The sequence below is a fragment of the Nilaparvata lugens genome, chromosome 8, assembly GCF_014356525.2.
Source record: "Nilaparvata lugens isolate BPH chromosome 8, ASM1435652v1, whole genome shotgun sequence".
Lineage (NCBI taxonomy): Eukaryota > Metazoa > Arthropoda > Insecta > Hemiptera > Delphacidae > Nilaparvata > Nilaparvata lugens.
The window spans coordinates 41,940,313-41,962,136 of NC_052511.1; the positions used below are offsets into that span (position 1 = coordinate 41,940,313).

Below are 21,824 nucleotides of genomic sequence, written 5' to 3' on the forward strand. Positions count from 1 at the left end.
GTTCTAATGTATGTATGGTCATTCATAAAGTTCAAAATTCACTCAAGATCAAGATGGACAGTTGAGAAGATTGTTTTAAAAACAATGTATTCACTTATCATTCAGGGAATAGAGCTGTTCATAATATTTGGGATTCCTTCCATAAAGAAATAATTTATGTAACAGAATCTAATAATGTGATAACATTAAATACATAATTTGATGTTAAAATGTTATCACATTATTAGATTTTGTTACATAAATTATTTCTTTATGGAAGGAATCCCAAATATTATGAACAGCTCTATTCCCTGAATGATAAGTGAATACATTGTTTTTTAAACACTCTTCTCAACTGTCCATCTTGATCTCATGTGGTTTCACGTTGTTTTGAAATATTGTATACTGTAAGCTATTAATGATTTCAAAATTCAGTCAGTTTTTTAATTATTTTAGTCACATACCATAGCTTTATGTCTTACTAATTGAATAACTAACATCAGATCGATAATAAAACATCGAAGTGGATAAACTTTTTTAAAAAATGTGAAACTGTATAAAATGACATCGCCTATATAAAGTTTAAAAAATGAGTGGAATTTTATCTTACCTAACTTATTCTTATTCTAACTATGGGTTCCAATGACTTTTCCATCCTGGTCAACAAAAAAGAATTCATATGAATTTCCTTTCGAGCACATTCTCTTCAATATTTTGTTTGTAAATGGTACCTGAAAAAAGAAACATATTTAATCTTTCAACATATATCCATTTTGGAGATAAAGTGAAGTTAATCATCAATGATAATACATAGTTTGGACTTTGAATAAATTAGAAGTAAACTGGGCCAGTCAATAACTATTTACATAGTGTATAGCATACTATAGCCTACTTACATTAGGCTATATACTATAGCCTACTTACAAGTATATAGCCTACTTACAAGTATATAGCCTACTTACATTTGTAGCACATAACAGAAAACACTTTAAAGTTTTATAATATAAATTAAAACAGGAGACACATGACATGGATAGATTAAAAACACTAAAAAACTTACATTACACACTCTCTGCTCAGTCGAGAAAAGGGACACAGTTCCTCGAAAATTTCCGATTCTAATGTAAGTTTTTCAGTGTTTTTAATCCATCTATGTTGTGTGTCTCCTGTTTTAATTTATACTATTCACATTGATATACCTGAGATCACGCAATATATTGATCAATAGAGCATGAATAAGTGTTTCAAATACATTACTATTTTAGTTTTAAATGAGTTTGGTAGCAATGTCAACCAGAAAAATAGTACCATTTCATCTTTTTTCAATGGCAGTCTTTCAATATTCAATTACACTGACTCTGATCAAGTTATTTCTTTAACAATCTATGTAATTTTGTTTCCAAGTGAATTTAAATTAACTAAAAGAAGATTAATTTATGGATAGGTACCAAAGACAAAGTAAATGTTCTCATAGTCAGGTTAGTTTTGTTATTGTATTGATAAACTATGGGTTGAAATATTTTGAGGTGCAACAATGATAATGGAATTTTAGGACTTAGAATGTAATGAATACTTCAAAGTCAAATGATGATGTTATTTTCAATAAATCGGTTTGTGAAAACTACTAGCTGCATTATAAAAATGTATTTTGTGATTAGGCCAACTCAATGAAAGTGTAAAAGATTGTTAGCATGAAATGCTATCTTATCTTATCATGTAAAATTCAAAATGTTATCTTGGTTGAATAATGTTTTGAATCTGATCATTTCATGTTAATTTAATCAAGCAAGCTTGAATGAGTTTAAATCTAATAGTTGATTAGATTTCTCTCTTTCTTGTGATAATTCTCTACCATACACAAACTGGCTAGTCTAGGCTTTACATTATTATTAAATACTAGAAGTTATACTTCAAATAAATAAATAAAATTCGTCAACTTCTAACTTCTTGAAAAATGAAAAAGATAGCAATTTAGACCTAGAGACTAGGTTATTAAAGGCCTACTAAAGTAGACTACCTGAATAAAAATTGTAAACATGCTGGTAGGCTACTTATAAAAATTATATTAAATTGTGTACGGTAGATCTAGCCTACTTTATTATGAGAAATTTAAGTCTACTTACTTGAATCCTCTATCACATCAGCAATTTTTAACCATTTTCTATTTTTCAAATAGGTAATTCGTTGTGCAGGTCTGGAAAGTACAAAACTTTGAACTGTCGCATCAAATTTATAACGAATTTTACGCCTTTCGGTTGTAAATCCATTTTCAATTTCTCTTGTAAAAATTATAAAAATAAAGAAACCAATGGAAATATTTTATACCTCAATTTTCTACTACAAATTAATTTCACAGTATAATAGTAGCAATCCGAAATCTGACAACCAACAGCAAAATAATATATCAAAACAAACCATCCAAAAATTAAAGATTGAGGTTAAAAAGAACATGGCGTCTGATCCAGAGAAAGATTCTTCTGCCGGTGTCACGTGATCAGAGCAGAAAAATATTTCGAAGCTGTCTGTCTGTTCCCGTCGACAGAATCCCGATATTAGTTCTTTTTCGACAAAACGGTTCACGAGCAGTGATCGGTCGAAGCAAAATAGCATTGTGATGATAGGCCTTAAAATGAACGGCGAAATGAACGACAGTTCGTCTCTGATTTGAACAGTTCTTTTTTTCTGCTCAACTTTCTGCCGATGGGTGAACACTCCCATAAGAACAAATGTTAATTTAAAGTGAATTCTGTCGTCTGCCCGTTACGAAAACACACCTTTAGCTTTGCCTACCGGCTTACTTGAACATCTTCAGTGGAAGCCTATCAGCTGACATTTGTTCAACATGCTTTTTCCATTGTTGGTGATACGTAAATGCAACTCTCTCATTCATGAAGAATATTTTTGTATGTAGGGAGCGTTCTTCAATGAAGCTCTGTAGGGAGCTTCCTCCATCTAGGGTCTCTGAAACTGATGTTTTTTGCAAAGCCGTGAATATTACCCCGCGAACCATACCTTGCCAATATGCCGTTTCAAAAGTCGCGGAAGAAAAGCTACGGGACGCGTACTGTAGATACGAGTAATTACAATATACGGACTTTACAATGTAGATAAGCAATTACAATATGTAGGTTAAATAGGTTTACAAATAAATATGAAAGGATTACCTTTATCAACTAATGTGGAAGCATCTGAGAGTCTTGTATAGGATAGTAAATGCCACATAATGTGAATAGTAATTCTAAAATAATGTAATTTATGGTTTAGACCTATAGTCAATAGGAAGCATAATTTTGATATGAGGGTGGTGTATAAATTAATTAGCATTAGAGAATAAAATATGATTCAGTGTGTTTGTTTTTATTTCAATTTTAATTTATTCATTTACGCGCACAATACACAAGTACAGTTGAATACATGAAAAGAATATAACAACATTCATAATATACTAATCAGGAACTTTGGTGCAAAAATGGAGGAGAATTGAAAGGTTTTCGAGCTATGCTTACCCATGTACTAGGGAATCCTTCAATCCTTGAGAGGGTAAAAAGGTATCAGGAAAAGTGAAGAGAATGTATAGGTAAGATGAAGGAAGGTAATGATGGGATGGGAAAATCGATAGGACCAGGTTGTAGAAAATAATTTGAAAGACTAGAGGTGCGTAGTACAAACAGAACAGTATTGAGTTTGTTGAAGTGTGACTGAAATAATATTGATTACATTATTTGGATATTATTGGATTACATTATTACAGTCTATTAGTATAATAGTAAACTGAATATAAGTTGTTAGTTGAATGATTAAATAGTGTCTCTTAAATATTATCACTTCTGCAAACCTTCTTATCTTTAATATAATAGAGGAAAATCGGCTTAATAGAGAATCGGCTTATACATGTAGGGCATAGGAAATTCACGAATCATCACGTCTGAACTGATCAACTTGAAATTTTGCATATAGAATCTTAATTTACCGAGGATGATTATAGGTCTATTTTCAATTCTTCAAGATCTCAGTAGGTTCAGTTTGTCAAATTTTCAATTAGACCCTTGCAGATCACGGGTTACCTGCTAGTCTTATATAAATTGATGGCCATAACTTTATACTTTATTGTGTAGTAGGTGAAGGCCTAGTTTTTGGCTGTGATAGTCAAGTTCTTCAACTTTGTAATTTTTACTTTCCTTGCCCTACTACCATAGGTAAGGAAAGTATTGCTTTCCAAAAAAAAGGTACCCCAATTTCAAGTTTTTTATACGTTTCAAGGTCCCCTGAGTCCAAAAACATGATTTTTGAGTGTTGGTCTCTGTGTGTGTGTGTGTGTGTGTGTGTGTGTGTGTGTGTGTGTGTGTGTATGTGTGTATGTCTGTGAACACGATAACTCCATTCCTAATTAACCGATTGACTTGAAATTTTAAACTTAAGGTCCTTATACCATGAGGACCCGACTTCAAGAAATTCAATAAAATTCAATTCAAGATGGCGGAAAAAATGGCGGATAATTACTAAAAAACCATGTTTTTCACGATTTTCTCAAAAACGGCTCCAACGATTTTCTTCAAATTTAAACCATGGATAGCTATTTATAAGCCCTATCAACTGACATGAGTCTCATTTCTAGGAAAATTGCAGGAGCTGCGTAATATTCCCAAGAAAAATAGCGGATAATTACTGAAAAACCATGTTTTTCACGGTTTTCTCGAAAACGGCTCTAACGATTTTCTTCAAATTCATACCATGGATAGCTATTTATAAGCCCTATCAACTGACATGAGTCTCATTTCTAGGAAAATTGCAGGAGCTGCGTAATATTCTCAAGAAAAATAGCGGATAATTACTGAAAAACCATGTTTTTCACGATTTTGTCAAAAATTACTCGACTGATTTATTTCAAATTCATACTCTGTATAGTTATTTATCAGCTCCATCAACTGGCATGAGTCTCCTTTCTGGGAAATTAATGGGGGGTTCACCCCATCCTTGAGAAATGGACTTTGTAACCTCCTTCTCGTGCATGAGATAGGTAGGTAGAGCAGTCTATAAAAATAACACATAGTCGAGATATTTCATCTGTAGAACAGCTGTTTCGACGACTTTCAAAAAATCATCGGATTTAACAATTTACACAAAGGAAAAAGTACTCTGAAAACAATTATATACACACATATACAGTAGTCTGATCGTAGTTTCAAATAATTATGTTGCCGCCAATCGTCATTATGTTATTTCTCTAAATTATTGTCGTTTAAGTATGAGGCTCCCAGTTCAATAAGCAAGGAAAGTTGTGTGAGTGTACCACACCAGATTTTTTAAATGAATAATGACAATTGTCTCAACATATTGTATGTTTTATGACAATAAACGATGATTCGTTTTATAACAGGCTCTCACTACTCTAAATTGTAATGGTAAAAGCGATAAAAGTTCTACCTTGAAGTGAAAAACAAAAAAAAACCTGATGACATTTTTTTTTTTTTAATTTTCAAACCTCACTTTCAAACTGGTTACGAGTTTTAGTATATTAGTTCAGTTTTATTTTTCGTTTTGTGCTAATTCGATAACTTATTAGTAAATAAGCTCCTTGAAATTATTTATGAATAAGGTGAATCACCTGAATGCAGGTGATGTTGCGTTTGATTTTTCCCAACAGCACATCTCTAGACTTGAAGTTTCTGGCATGTGCGTCCAGCACCCAAAGTTTGAGGTTGCTCTCCCCCCCTGATAGAAAGCACTCTCCCCTCAGATTGGTGGCGCAGAGTGTCAGTGCATCCCCGGCTATACGACTCGAAGAGAAACTCCCTACAAATTTACAAATCAACAAAATTAATCATTCAATACACAGTACTGTATTACTACGATGTACTTCTACACAAGCAATAAACTGATCAATGAAATACCTTTTGAGTTGGATTTCAAAATTAGTAAAAAGAGCGTGAAAGAGTGGATTAGGAGAGAATATTTTTTACATTTATAGCAATTTAATATTTAATTTCATTTCCTTTATTTTTATTTTATAGTGTTTTCTCTGCACAATATTTGTTGATTTTTCTATTGTTCTAAAGTTTCTACTGTAATTTTTAGTTAAATTTGAACCTAAATTTTCTGCATTATTTCGAAATTTTATGTTTTTACTTTCCTTGCCCTATTACCATAGGTAAGGAAAGTATTGCTTTCCAAAAAAAATTAAGGTACCCCAATTTCTAAATTTCTATACGTTTCAAGGTCCCCTGAATCCAAAAAAGTGGATTTTGGGTATTGGTCTATATGTGTGTGTGTGTGTGTGTGAGTGTATGTGCGTCTGTGTACACGATATCTCATCTCCCAATTAACGGAATGACTTGAAATTTGGAACTCAAGATCCTTCCCCTACAAGGATCCGACACGAACAATTTCGAACAAATCCAATTCAAGATGGCGGCTAAAATGGCGAAAATGTTGTCAAAAACAGGGTTTTTCGCGATTTTCTCGAAAACGGCTCCAACGATTTTGATCAAATTTATACCTAAAATAGTCATTGATAAGTTCTATCAACTGCCACAAGTCCCATATCTGTATAAATTTCAGGAGCTTCGCCCCATCTATGCAAAGTTCGATTTTAGATTCCCAATTATCAGGCTTCAGATACAATTTAAACAAAAACATTTAAGTGGAAAAGATTGAGCATAAAAATCTCTACAATTAATGTTCAGTAACATTTTCACCTAAAATTGAAAATAAGCTCGAAATTCGAGAAAATGTGTTTATTCAATAATGCAAACTGTTGGCAACTGTTGATTCTATTAAATCATTCACTACGAAGAGATAGCAAACCTCATGTGTCTCCATCGTTATTGTCCTGTTACCAGCTGACTCAGATCTTGAAATAGTAGACTTGAGATGCGCGAGAACACTAGCGTCAAGTGAACAATTTTCATAACGGCAAGGAAAGTAGTGTGATTGCGCCACACCAGATTTTTATTTTGCTGTTTTGCAACTCTCACCAGCGGGCAAAGAGTTTCTTTTGCTGGTGATGCCTAGATGTTATTTTCTTTTATTTAAGTATATGTATGGATAATTATGTTCATTTATTTATATTTTTAATGATATGTCATATTATAAAGAATTTGTAATTAATAGAATATGTCTTGAATATTCTAAATTGGCAATAAAATTGAATTGAATTAAACTTGTTTCGGCAGTACATATACTAAAAATTGGAACGATATGATTTGCCAGAAACATTAATTGAAAGCTAATATTGAACTAAATTCAAATTCAAATTTATTTCACACTCATAAATACATATACTGAGTCAAAAATCAAAATCAAATCAGAGTTAAATCAAAATAGAGTCTTGCGTGACAAATACAATAATTCAACTAAGATTTAATAGTAAGTGAAAAACCACTGGCATAACCACTTAGCACTGGAATGCTAATTGTGTTATTATGTAACTAACACATTCCAAAATTAACCAATTCATTTTCCGGAAATTCCTCTCAGGGCCATATACACCATCTACGTTTAACGCTAAACCACGTTTACTTGTGAATATGGTTGCATTTATCATAATTTGTTTCATAAGGGGTTTAAACGAACAGCTGACATTTCTCCGTTTAACCGTGTATCTTCATGCGAGCTAATCACATTATTTGTTATTTTCCAAGTTCTAAAGGCCTAGAAAGATCACTCAGTACTAATTTTTTCTTGTTGTAACCTATAGACTTCTAATAATTGAGTTCAGCCCACAATAATTTAACACCTTTACAATTACACAGGTTAGCTGCTCAAGCCTCAACTCCTTGCCACGACCACATGCCTTCTGAGACTAGCCGGCTTTCCATCACGATGAAAGCTACGGAGACTCGATATTTGGCAGCGAAAGGACTAGAGCAGCTGGTCAACAGTAAATTGGAGGACTGTGAGTTCATTCCAGTGACTGATAAACCTGCTGTAGACTCTCAGACGTTGTTCCAGAGAGTCAGGAACATCACCTCGAACATCAGGACCATCAGTTTTACCGATGATAACAAAGGCGTTGTTCCGGAAATTCAGAAACATTACTACCCATATAGGTTTTACCGATTATAACAAAGGCCGAGAGGACTTTGAAAGGCGTCTACTCATCATCTGAAACCGAATGGTTGAGAGCCAACTGAGACTTAGTGGGTTGTCAACAAATCGTCGATTGTATTATGTTCTATAAATAATTCATGGATCACGACGACAAAATAATCTCCTCTGTTCCTTCTGTTGCGTGTATGGATATATACAATCGCTAAAGTGAGACCACAATTCCTTGTCAAACACATGCATAACTTACTGCGTCCCATGATTCTCGATTGTCAAAAGGATTACGACAAACGTAAAAACGCTATTTTTCCAAATAGTAGAGTTGATTGTCATTGTTCGTTGATGAAGCAAGGGAAGAGACTATCTTCCAGAAGAAACAAATGGGTAATTAATTTGAATGCAAGGTTCAACTATAGGCTACTGTTAACTTGTGCACCAAGCAGTCTTACCGCCCTTGTGAATGTGACAACAAAGTTGAATATAAGTTAGGTTAGGTTTCGTATTCGTTTTTGTTAGGTTTCGTATTAGTTTTTGTTAGGTTTGATAACAGAGTTGTTGTCGGAGTTAGGTTAGGTTTCGTGTAGGTTTAATTAGGTTAGGTTTCATAGCTTAGTTGTGTTATCAAAGTTAGTTCGATGAAAGTCAGTAATAAAGTGAACGCTTAAGAAAATAAACAGGAACAAACGATGGTAGAAGAGAAAACTCAATTACAGGCCACGTAGTAGTTACTCTGTTGAGGTACTTTGAGTTGAACAATATTTATTGATCTTCTCGATGTAGGCCTACTACCGGAAAACATTGTGCGTGATGTTATCAAGATGTTCTGTTGTCTTGTGCATCAAGGATTTCAAGTTATTTGCAATGAAATCTATTGGACACAAGTGCATTCGTAACTATGATTTGATGATGACTTCACCCCTCAACCCCTTTATGGAATGCTTTTTTAACTGAATAATGACTTCGTATGGTAAGCAATGGAAGATTTCAATTTCAATTTCAATTTATTGAAAAAAAAGATACATTGTAGTGAATGTAGTTAATCAGTGTGGATGCGACAGGCACACTGCCCAAAACCGCACTCCACACAAAATAATAAAGAATAATAAGAAAACAAAAACAACTTATACAGAAATTAAACAAACTTCAGAATTACATGTTAAATCTTAAAATAAAATACTAATTATTTATATCATTATAGGCTATTCGTATTGTACAATATAAATAATAAAAAAGTCGACTAATTAAACTAAACAAAATTAAAAAGAAAAAAATAAAATAGAGAAGAAGTAAGGTAAAGACATATATTTATAGATAGATAGCAGAAGAAGAGAGGAGAAAGAGTGCTTGAAGTTAAAAATTGACAAAAGAACTAATATTCAAGTATTATAGAGCATGATTTAATAAAGGCATTCAAAGACGGACCGAAGAGATCGATATCACGAGATACTGTGTTGAAGAGTCTCATGGATCGATTGATGGGTGAGATAATCCTGCAACGTTTGAGATCTTGGTATAAAAAACGAAAAATACCTCCCACGAGAAACAGTCGGCACATAGAAGCCCAATCTTTCCAGGTGAAAAGGATGCTGCGTAAGACCATTAACTACTTTATATAAATGTAAGATGGCTTGGAGATTACGTCTGGACTTTAATGTTGGAATTTTGAACATGATTCTGAGTTGTGATGTGGGATATGCAAAATAGGGATAGTGGCCAAACTTTTTAAAATACAGGTAGTGAAGGAATTTAAGATTACCGATGAGTGTCGAGTGGTTCAAGAAAAGTAGACTGATTTATATTTTTTATGAATATAAAAAACAAACCAGTTCGTTCAATTTGTAATGAGTCTATATCCGTAATGAAGGAGTACAATTTAAAGCAGCATGATGACACAAATCAATTTATACAGCAAATGTATGTATATATACATGTATCCTTGCTCATATATTATGAGCTTAATCAATGCGGTCCTCCATGACAAAAACTTGGCCCTTGAATAATGAAAGGTTGATGACCACTACCCTATACCATCAACTGCTTTAGACAAGTGACGTCTCGTCCAATATAAAAATCCAGGTCCTCAGAAACATCGGAATGTACCTTTAAGAGGGAGGAAAGCAATAATTGATGAGGCAAGATCAACAGTTAGTGGAAATGATGGGACAGATGACGTGGAAGTTTCGTCAAGCAGCAAGCTTCTCCCCCTAGCAGCAAGTTCGCTCAAGTCAATTGAATCTAGTATTAGACTAGACCTAGACTCACAAAACAGTTGAACAGACTATAATTGAATTTATAATTGTAATTATAATCGACTGCATGTCGTGTAAAATACATCAAAAAAGTTTTTCAGGAAAATGTTGAATTGAAACTTACCACAAATTACCTCTTGGCGTTCTATACTCCATGCTAGAATATTGCAGTCATCTGGCCCACCAAGAGAATATACATAATTCTCACAACATGAAAATATAACGCTCTGTACCCTCACTTTATGTCCTTCGCTTTTGAAAACGTCTTTACGCTGCTCAAAATCCCATACTATTATACTAGCCTGAAAAATAAAAAAACAAAATTTATTCAGAGTCTGTGAATAATCACGTTTAGTCATTTAATTTATGTAGAGTCTGTGAAATGTTATCTCGTCTGTATTCATAATACTTGAGGCTGTGCAAAGGATAAAAATAAACTTCTTACTCGTGATATTTTTCAAAGTTTTTTGATTTGCATATCATCAAGCTATCAAAATGAAAAAAAAATCTTTTTCTGATCATTACTTTTTGAGATATGAGCGCCAAAGTTTAAATTTTTGGGACAGAACATTTCAAATTCGGTAAGAGATAATCCATGAGATTCAGAGGATAGATTCTTCATGGTATTGTTGATCTAGTAAACAAAAATTTTCTTAAATATCAATTTTGAGATAGTTATTCGATCTACTCAAAATAACCAAAATAACTTTAGTTGAGTTATTTTTGGTAAATTGAATAACTTTCCCAAAAATTAATATTTCCGAGAATTTTTGTTTCACTAGATCAACAATACCATGAAGAATCCATGCTCTGAATCTCATGGATTTATATCGTATCAAATTTGAAATGTTCTGTCCAAAAATTCAAACTTCAGTCGCTCATATCTCAAAAAGTTAATGATCGGAAAAAAATGTTTTCCTGAAAAAACCTTTTTCATTTTGATAGCTTGATGATATACAAATCGAAAAACTTGGAAAAATATCACGAGTAGAAACATTTATTTTAGCCTTTGCACAGCCTTAAAGTGATATTTTATTTATGATATATGATGTATTTATTTCATTAAAAATGTAATAATTTTATTGACACACCATTTTTAATGATAATTGACATGAAATGTCACTTTCGACTTTGATATGTGTGATGTATATTGTAATATTTTGTAATGAATAAAATTGTTTTTTAAAAAGTAATTTATTTATTGATAAACTTTAACTTATATATATATATATATATTAAGCTCAATGCCTCAATACCGCATGCTTAATCAATTCGGTCCTCCATGACAAAAACTTGGCCCTTGAATAATGAATTGTTGATGACCACTACCTTATACGATCAACTACTTTAGACAAGTGACGTCTCGTCCAATATGAAAATCCAGGTCCTCAGAAACATCGGAATGTACCTTAAAGAGGGAGGAAAGCAATAATTGATGAGGCAAGATCAACAGTTACCGTAGTGGAAATGATGGAAACAGATGACGTGGAAGTTTCGTCAAGCAGCAAGTTCACTCAAGTCAATTGAATCTAGTATTAGACTAGACCTAGACTCACAAAACAGTTGAACAGACTATAATTGAATTTATAATTGTAATTATAATTGACTGCATGTCGTGTAGAGTACATCAAAAAAAGTTTATTAGGAAAATGTTGAGTTGAAACTTACCACAAATTACCTCTTGGCGTTCTATACTCCATGCTAGAATATTGCAGTCATCTGGCCCACCAAGAGAATATACATAATTCTCACAACATGAAAATATAACGCTCTGTACCCTCACTTTATGTCCTTCGCTTTTGAAAACGTCTTTACGCTGCTCAAAATCCCATACTATTATACTAGCCTGAAAAATAAAAGAAAATTTATTCAGGGTCTGTGAATAATCTTGTTTAGTCATTTAATTCATGTAGAGGCTGTGAAATGTTATCTCGTCTGTATTCATAATACTTAAAGTGATATTTTAATTTATGATATATGATTTTTTGATGTATTTATTTCATTAAAAATGTAATAATTTTATTGACACACCATTTTTAATGATAATTGACATGAAATGTCACTTTTGACTTGCATATTGTGATGTATATTGTAATATATTATTGAAAATTCATAGTTTATATAGTTGAATTTGTTAAAAAAATATAATATTATAAATAAAGTTGGATTCATTAAATATTATTAAAACTTGAATATTGATATAATTATCATTAATAACACTAGCAGGTAACCAGTGCTCCGCAATGGTCTAATTAAAGTCTTCTAAAAACTTTTTAAGTCTTTAAAGTCTTCAGTATTTAAATGTCCATTTAAAAGTCCATAAATTATTATGCTTCATTCGTGAATTTTCTATCCCGTACGTGTATAAGCCAATTTTTACCTTATTATTATATTATAGATTATAATTACTTTAAATCCCATGTGATTAATCTGGCCAGAAGCTATGTATTTCCCACTCTTCGACATGGCAACTGTTGAAATGACATTGGTGTGTCCTTCCAGAAATGACTGGGTTTTTGTTCTCAAATTTTGTACGACTAATTTATTCCCCAGCGGATACACAATATGTATTCCATCTGGATGCACTTGAACTCCGTTGATTGCATTTCCTGAAAAGGTTATTATCTTCTATTAGTATAGTATTATTTAACTGGAAAGCAGTTGAATATTATTAACAGTAATTTCAGCTGAAGATGTGATAGGTGATGCCATGAAACCTGGTGCTGTAGTTCAAATAGTTTATTAAACTATTAAACAAATATAGTGTTATTGACAGCATAAACTTCTATTACTTTTAATTAAATAAGCAGCTGAAATGTAAGCTTGTCCAATTTGTGAACGTTTAATATAGGCACTGTATTTATCTTATTATTCTTAGAAGTGCGAAATTGCATACATAGATGTTCACATACAAGTCTCAGCAGAAATAAATTTTGCAATGTAAAAAATACTCTGCTGTTAATAATGTAAATAATATATGTACCAGAGCCTTCCTGTTTATTCAAATAATTTCCTCTATTATAATCATTATTCATACATCAACTCAAACTTTTGTGATTGAATCAACCCCTTTTCCCGAATATAAGCCTAACAAAAAAAAAATAAATCCAGAAAGCTATAAAAATTAATAGCGTTTTTAGTAAATTATTAAATCACGTTTACACCAGAACCAGTGTTGTCAACTGAGATTTCGACACATTCCTGCAATTTATTGTCATTTTTCAAAAACATCAAACTTATTTAACAAAAAATTACAACTTGTTTTGGGGAAAACTTTTTGTGTACAAAATTTTGTTGACAACTCTGGTGTAAACGTGGCTCTAGAATACTAAATGCCGGTTGCATTACAGCCGGTTGAATTTTAACCGTGATTAATTACCACCAGAAGAGTCTTTTCAAAAACGCCTTCTCTGATTGGTTCTCGTGTAATTAATCACGGTTAAAATTTAACCGGCTGTTGTGCAACCGGGCATTATTATTTAACTTTATAATATATTTAAGCAATTAAATAATTGTAAATCCAGAGCACTTGTTTTGATCTTACCTTTACCCCAATATTGAATAAATATAAAAGTGATAAATCTCTAGACATAAAACGGTAAGTTTAATAACATAAAATGCTTCTACTAACCATCAAATCCAATTATTGATTCAATTTCCAATTCTTGTACTTCTGGTATATTTTCTTCCATATCAGGTATTTACTATTCAATTCTTTAAAAACTAAAACTTACAAAAACACTTTGCTTTAAGACTCACTGAAAAAGCCTGATTATGTGTTGCTAAGCAACCCTGCCTTCAGAGACGTAAATTTAAAAATTGCCACCATAAAGCTGAAGCAAGATGGCAACTGAATACTCAATTCTTGAAGGCCTTTGAATTGTTAAGTAATATTTTATTCTAATATCAAAAATTCAATTCATAAAATATCATCCTAGAGTTAATATAGTTGAATACATACATTATAATATAGTCTTAATATTATTGTGATCAGTTTGATATTTTTATTCCTAGAGCAGGTTGGCTGCATTGCTTATCAGCTTTTTGTCAGATTCTCATGTTTCTGTGTATATTTGATAATGCATCTCTTTCGTCCTATCAAATGTAATCGAGTTGTCTCCGGATTGTGTTGTGTTTTAAATTTGGTGGTTGAAAATAACATTTTTACTGTACCAGAAAACAAAGTGAAAATGGAGTTCGATCAAAGACTGAGGAATATTGTGATGCTTGGTTTGGGCTTTATGGGAGTTTTCACTGCATTCCAAACTACGGGATTAATCCAGGTAACCTCAACTTTTCTAACTTTAATTGTTTATTTTTCAATAAATAAAAAAATTATTTATGTTTTCTAGCTCTAATGCTTACATTAGAGCATTTTCTTTCAGCCCATAACTGTAAAATGAGATGACATCTCTATCAGGATTGTTTACATAACAACATAGGCCTACATAATCATCTTGTTTAATTTTTTAGTTCTTAAGCTGCGTTTACACCAAAGCTATTAACAAAGTGTTCATTTTAGGTCCTTATAGATTCTTTTGAATCAAACGGAGCTTAACAAACACATATGCACATCACGTGTATGATAAGTTATGTTCAATCTAATAGAATCTATAAGGATGAAAAATTAAAAATTTTGTTAATAACTTTGGTGTAAACGCAGCTTTACTTTTTGCAATAATAATTACAGTAGAACCTCGATAATTCGGAGCTCTATTTTTAATTGTTGCATTTTGGTCTCCTGTATAATATTGGTAGTAAAATCAATTACTGGCTTATGGTCGACCTCTATAAATCGTAGTTTTGACTGCGAGAACTCTCTATAATTCATTTCTGTTTTTTATACATCATGGAAGGGGGAAATAATTACATTTTACTGTGCTATCGCCAACTAATTCGCCAGACATCAGTCATCAACCGAAAATCACATAGACGCCAGACAAAATCATTGACAAAATAATTATATTTTATTAAAATCAGAAATTATTTTAGAAATAATTCGGAGCTCTATTTTTAATTGTTGCATTTTGGTCTCCTGTATAATATTGGTAGTAAAATCAATTACTGGCTTATGTTGGACCTCTATAAATCGTAGTTTTGACTGCGAGAACTCTCTATAATTCATTTCTGTTTTTTATACATCATGGAAGGGGGAAATAATTACATTTTACTGTGCTATCGCTAACTAATTCGCCAGACATCAGTCATCAACCGAAAATCATATAGACGCCAGACAAAATCATTGACAAAATAATTAGATTTTATTAAAATCTGAAATTATTTTAGAAATAAATGAGAATCTTAAAAGTAAGTTGATTGAATTCTAAACATTTTTCATTTACAATTTTGCCAATATGTTTTGAAAATTTCCAATTTTCAACTTATTTTTGTTACTATTGTATTTTGATATCTTCAAAGTGAAGAAACACATTCTTTGGTGTAGCGACGACCGTTTCGTGATAATGGTGCACATTCTCAAGCCAAACAGAAAGTTTTGGTTTGAGATTCTGTTTGGCTTAAGAATGTGCAACACCAGCATGTGGTCGTCGCCACGGCCACACCAAAAGAATGTGAGTGTTTTTTCACTTTAAAGTTATCAAAATACAATAGTAATAATATTAGTGAAAGCAAGATTGATAACCAACAACAATTTATTTTTGTGTTTAATTTCTATCCATCCCAGTTTGATTTTATCTACAGTATGTTCATCTATTTATTTTATCTATTCCAATATATTTGAAATAATTTTTATTTATGAATATATCATTTTTCATTGATCTTTACTCAGTAAATGTTTAGCATTCTAAAATAATTTATTAGTTTTTTCCTCAACTACCATGATTATAATAGTCTCGTACTCCTGCTCTCCCTTTCATCCTCCTCCTCCTTGAGCCTCTATGATTCATACCCTCCATAATTCGTAGTAAAATCTTGGTCCCGTCAGTTACGAACTATAGAGGTTCTAATGTACATTATGAAGAATTCAGCCTATTTTGAGATTCGGTTAAAATAATTTATAAGTACCTATAAAAAGAAACACTGCCAACCCCTTACATTAGGCCTATTATTACTTTTAAATGTTATGACTATATTAATAATTAGGTCCAATTCGCTTCTTAGGGTATGATCACATTAGATGCACGTATGTGCAAGTGCACACAAGACCATGCATGATCTGGAAAGAACCAGAAACACGTTGTGATGTGTCTGTCGCTGCTAACACCGGAGAGTATAGAATGTAAACATGTATTGGTTACATTCTATCCTGACTGGCTAACACTGAACACCACCAGCAGCAAGTGCGCCCGTTCAGGGCGAGTGTTTCTATTTCTTTCCAGATTTTATTCTTAATCATCACACGTGTTCATGTTTGGTATCGCGTTCACTTGCACTTACGTGCACCCAATGTGATCATACCCTTATACTATCAGCATTTCTTGGTCTTCTTTTGGACTACTTGTACCGAATGAAATACATTCATTCATTTTTAGTAATTGGGCTCAATGTCTGTCTTAGATTTCTACATTGTAAAATAATCATCCCAATTATCATAACATGAACTAATTGTTTATTGCTATAAGTGTTCTCAATAAGTTTATAATTTTGGTCACACTCAATTAAGAGTACATTGAGTAACAATCGATAGAAATGCGATAACTTGAACATTTTTGAAATGCATAAGGTACTGATGAATGAACTTAGGAAATCGTACCACTTATTAGTCATAGTCACTTCGAAGGATATGATCATCATTTATAGGTCTAATGGTGAATGAAAAATTTCCAATTTTATTGAAAGAACCGGATTGGTAATGCTGTAAATTTGTCGTTATTATTATCTGATTAGGCTACTGTTGTAATTAGTCTACTTAATCGACCAACTGAAATTATTTGCCTTGGAAATCGTACAATTTGATCATCACTATAAATTCTACTGATAAATGATAAAGTGATGATATGATATTCGTATAAATTTAAAAAGTAGATAGCTCTGTAGAAATTAGATTCAGGATTAAAAAATCGAACAGTTTAATCTCCACAAATATACAATGTCTAGTCTTTTAATGAGATTGAAATTTAGTTCATTTTATTTAGCCATGTCTAAACAAAATCACTATACTATAACAGTAGACACATTTATCTATAATAAAGTTAGCTACTGTAATAGATTCAGAATAATTCAAGCACATCATCAGTAGCCTATTCTATTACACTACTAGGCTACTTCAGATCTGTTTGAAGTACTTTTGACTTAATGAAATAATCCATTGTCGGTGAGTGGATATTAGAGTATGTCATTGACTAACAAATTAAAGAATGGATGATGAGAGAAATTTAAAATTTAACGATTGTACGGACATACTCCATTCAAAATTTGGATTCTATAATTACATAATATGTGTGATTGTTTATAATATTGCATTTTTTTATTCGCTTTCAATTTCTTGTCCTACATACGGTCAAGTGCTATGTAGATTTTTTGAATCAAAACATTTATTTGGTAATCTGCAACATTTTATTGAATGGTCAATGAAGTCAACCATCAGGGCGTGATTCATAATGGTAATTCCTATCTGTTGAATATGGGGTTCAGAGTCTTCAAACATATTTGGAATTTTCAAGACATACAAGTACTATTGTTGGCTAAATGACGCTCCACTTTTAATCACTGCACATACAGTTATCAATATTTCATAGTTTTGCATCAACTGGCACTAGGAAGGCCTACTGCTTTTGGGAAGGTGATAGTCAGGAAATAAAAATGTAGTTCATTCATTTTATTTTTGTTTCTGCTCAGTGGTTCGGAATTCACTCAAAACTGTAGGATCTCTCATTATCAACGAGCAAGCTTTGTTCTTATGTTGGCATCATCCTAAGTCAGAACAAATAGAATTTTTTTAGAAGTACAAATCTGACACTTCCTTGAATCATCGGTTCAGGAAAGATTTAGAAGAAATTTATTTTACTTATTTTTATTGTACAAAACACTAGAATCATAATATAATTATGACCACGGAGGAAAAACTAGGCTGAGCCTGTACTATTTCTGTACAAAAAATTTGATTAAATGTTAATATTGTCCAATTTATATCAAATCAAATTTATTTTCCATTCAAAACACGGTTCACAAACATAAATATAAATTACATTTTTATGGAAAAATTGAATTAAACAGACTAAATATTTTAATTGAGTTATATTGATAGAAGTGCAAGGAAAGAGAAAAACTGGCTAGGTACTCTATTCAATATTAGAAATCTACCCATTCTAGAATGCTTCTCGTTTCAACCAATCTGAAATTCGTTAATATTAATATTGTCAGATCATTTTGATCTTCAAATTTTCATTCTTAACTTATGTTTCACTCTTAGCAAACGGTGCTATTGTCCTAACATAAATCATGTCATTACAACTTGGAACCAACTCTGTCTGATAGTTTTTGCAAGACCTCGAAACATCTGGTTGATGAATGAGAGTCTGTTGGATTCCATTCATTTTTTGCCAGCTCTGATCGGGTGTGGTTGTTTTTGATTGCAAGTCTTTTGTCGTCTCCAATTGTAACTGAACTTTAAACCTCCTCCATCACAGTTGACTTGTGTTACCTGTTCTCAGAGTCAAGGTCATTGCTTTTCTCTCTTTTTCCATTCTTTTTTTCTTGTGTCTTTCACCTCACTCGATTCTAGTTGCGTAGTTGTCTTTTAGAAAGTGAGCTTGTTGATAGGGCATGATTGCTATTTACTAGTAGCATATAGAACTACATGAAGTATGTATATATGTTGAGCTATGCATATAGTTCTACGACTGGTAGACGGACCTACTTGGTCATTTGTTTTTATCACCTACTGCTTCGACTTATAAATGTCAGACGTATTTGCACTGACTGTCTATTCTTCACAGTTTTACCTTGACATGCCGATCTTCAGAGAGAATTTTGATTTTTCGTCTGTTGTTGTACAGTCAAAATTGAAATTTATCTAAGGTGCGGTGCACACCGAGGAACCGTGTTTCAATGAAACTCAACATTTTCAATTTTATTGTAACGCGTATCATGTTTATGCACAGTGCTGAAATTTATATACTTTAGTTTCACGATGGATTCAAACTAAAAATGTATGATTTTTTGAGGTAGTTGAAGAAAAAGAGAGAAATGAAAGTAGGGGATTTTCTCTTGACCGGGGATTGATGTTACTACTGTATGCGTATCAATCTTAATATTAAAACACGATATAAATTATAAAGTACTCTATATTTTATTGCAATATTAGATACTAGTTTCAACTTAGTTTCTGAGAGTTGAAACAATTAGTGCCGGTGCACAAATGCCGGTTACATTTTAATCATGATTAATTCCACGAGAACCAATCAGAGAAGCCATCTTTTCAAAATAACCTTCTCTATTTGTTTCTCATGAAACTAATCACGGTTAAAATGTAACCGGCTTTTGTGCAACCAGGCCTTAGTGCTGCAATAAAATAAAGTGTACTGGATAATTTTTATTGTGCTATAATATTCAGTTATCCTTAAAAAGAAGAGTTAATAACCTTAATATATTTATGTAAAGTTCAAGAAAACTATAGGAAACTACGCCTGAACTATAGACATACTAAACTGTAGTTAGAAAACTAGACACCAGACCTAAGCCAGTCAGCTCACTTGATATTTATTTATAACCCTTGAACTCAGTGTTAATCCTCATAAATTTGAGGATTCCTCAAGAATGTTGAAGCCACTCTCGTGTGTTGGGATCAGATCTTTCTGCTATTTATTAATCCAATAATAACAAAAAATGACACCAACTACATACTAGAATAGCTTTGAGTGTAGAGAAGATAGTCTCATTGAAACGCGGTTCAGTGAAATACAATTTTTGAGTTTCTTGGCAATTTCTTATTCAAATATTTTTGACTAATTTGAGCTATGATATTAAAGTCTGATTAATGATTTAATTATTAATTGATATCATCCGTTATATTTCGAAGTATTACATACATTATAATCTTTAAAGTAAATTGGAACAGACCACTATAGTGTATCCAGGAATCTCTCTCTCAAGGCCCCCCCGCCACTTGGATCAATGACGCACCCCCCTCATCCTGTCACAATTTTCGTGGGATCGCCACAAAGAAATTACCTCAGTCATCGTTTTAAATACTTCCGACGTTTTTATAACACCCCCATGAATTTATCAATATTCAATTGACAACATGCATTGATTGATAGACTTATATTAGACTTGAATAGAATATATTTAATCAATCTCTCCAGGTTGAAACCTGGCCTGTAAATAAAATCAAATAAATAAATAAAAATATAATTCATAATAAAATAAAAACACACTCATATTGTCAAATTCTACACAGTTTTATTCGGTGCACGACAATGGTTTCGTGACACACCGGTCACATTCTCATTGAAATAAAACTGTGTAGAATTTGACAACATATGTGTGTTTTTATTTAATTATGGAACGGTTCTACAATATTGACAATGACTCTGTCGAATTTTTAAAATAGATTCAGTTGATCTCTTTCTATTCTTACCGGGTTGAAACTGATTTGAGATCAAGCTTAGTTTATCGATAAGTTGCTTGTTGGAAACACACCTGTTCCGTTAGTCGTGGACCGTATCCTTGATTGCTTATGCAAGCGACACGTTGCGGCCAAGGACGAATTGTAACAGAACAGTGTAACACGGCTGAAACAAGCGCCGCCGAAACAAAAATAAAAAATATATTCGCCACAGGCCGAGGTGGCGGCACTAATGCGGGTAGAAAATTTACCAACTAAACTTTACAAGGGCGAAACTCGTGTTTATGCTGAACTGGGGGTGGATTTAGGCGTCGGGAGGAATCAATCAATCAATCAAGAATATTCTTTATTCCTAAAATACAGTAAGTACAAAAATTGATGAATAATATAAATTATAAAATACAAATAATTATGTACTTAATTTAGGTTTCCAAATAATAGGTTACGGAATGAGCCTACATGGGCACTGTAGCCTGTGCGTAGACTCGAGTTGAAATTTCAAGTAGGTAGGAGGTAGAATTTTGAGGATGTTACAATGAGGCCTACATCAAACTGTTAGCATTTGTTAAATCAGGTGCATAGTTATAATAATAATAATTTCTCTGATTGCCAATGAATCTTGCAACCAGAGGAGTTTATTGACAAAACATATACATAATTATTATATTATACATACAAAAGTTGCTAATACTAAACTTAGTCCTAATTATGATACCCCACTATAATAATATGTGTCGGAGTGATCATAATATTCTTTTCTAAAACACTGAAGTTGCTACTGTATCTGTAGATATAATTAATTAATCTGTAAGAAATTCTGATAGTTTGAAGTGAGTGTTAGGTCGCTTCTTCCAAAAATGTTCAACTCAAATTCTAGTTTTAACATCAGCAATAGCTAGTTTAAACATGTAATACGTTATAATAAATGCCACCATACATTAGTTAAACAGGTTTAATAGTCAAATTTATTTGATGTTATTTCACGTTACTCCATGGGAATTGAAGCATCATGGACTTTGAAA

The 21,824-nt window shown here is 32.3% G+C and overlaps 2 protein-coding genes across 2 annotated transcripts in view; one reads left to right on the top strand and one right to left on the bottom strand.

Moving 5' to 3' along the window:
- LOC111045978 (cilia- and flagella-associated protein 52) overlaps window positions 1–14,050 on the bottom strand; it is a 29,035-nt gene extending 14,985 nt beyond the window's left edge. The window contains exons 1-4 of the mRNA XM_039435150.1: window positions 13,906–14,050; window positions 12,684–12,883; window positions 11,943–12,120; window positions 5,585–5,772 (exon numbers count right to left, since the gene is read on the bottom strand). Of these exons, the coding sequence (XP_039291084.1) occupies window positions 5,585–5,772; window positions 11,943–12,120; window positions 12,684–12,883; window positions 13,906–13,966 (627 nt within the window). The 5' untranslated portion in view covers window positions 13,967–14,050. The remainder of the gene's footprint in view (window positions 1–5,584; window positions 5,773–11,942; window positions 12,121–12,683; window positions 12,884–13,905) is intronic.
- Window positions 14,051–14,331: 281 nt separating this feature from the next.
- The window catches only part of LOC111045979 (UNC93-like protein MFSD11), a 41,919-nt gene continuing 34,426 nt past the window's right edge, over window positions 14,332–21,824 (top strand). The window contains 1 exon segment of the mRNA XM_022331461.2: window positions 14,332–14,557. Within this exon segment, the coding sequence (XP_022187153.2) occupies window positions 14,354–14,557 (204 nt within the window). The 5' untranslated portion in view covers window positions 14,332–14,353.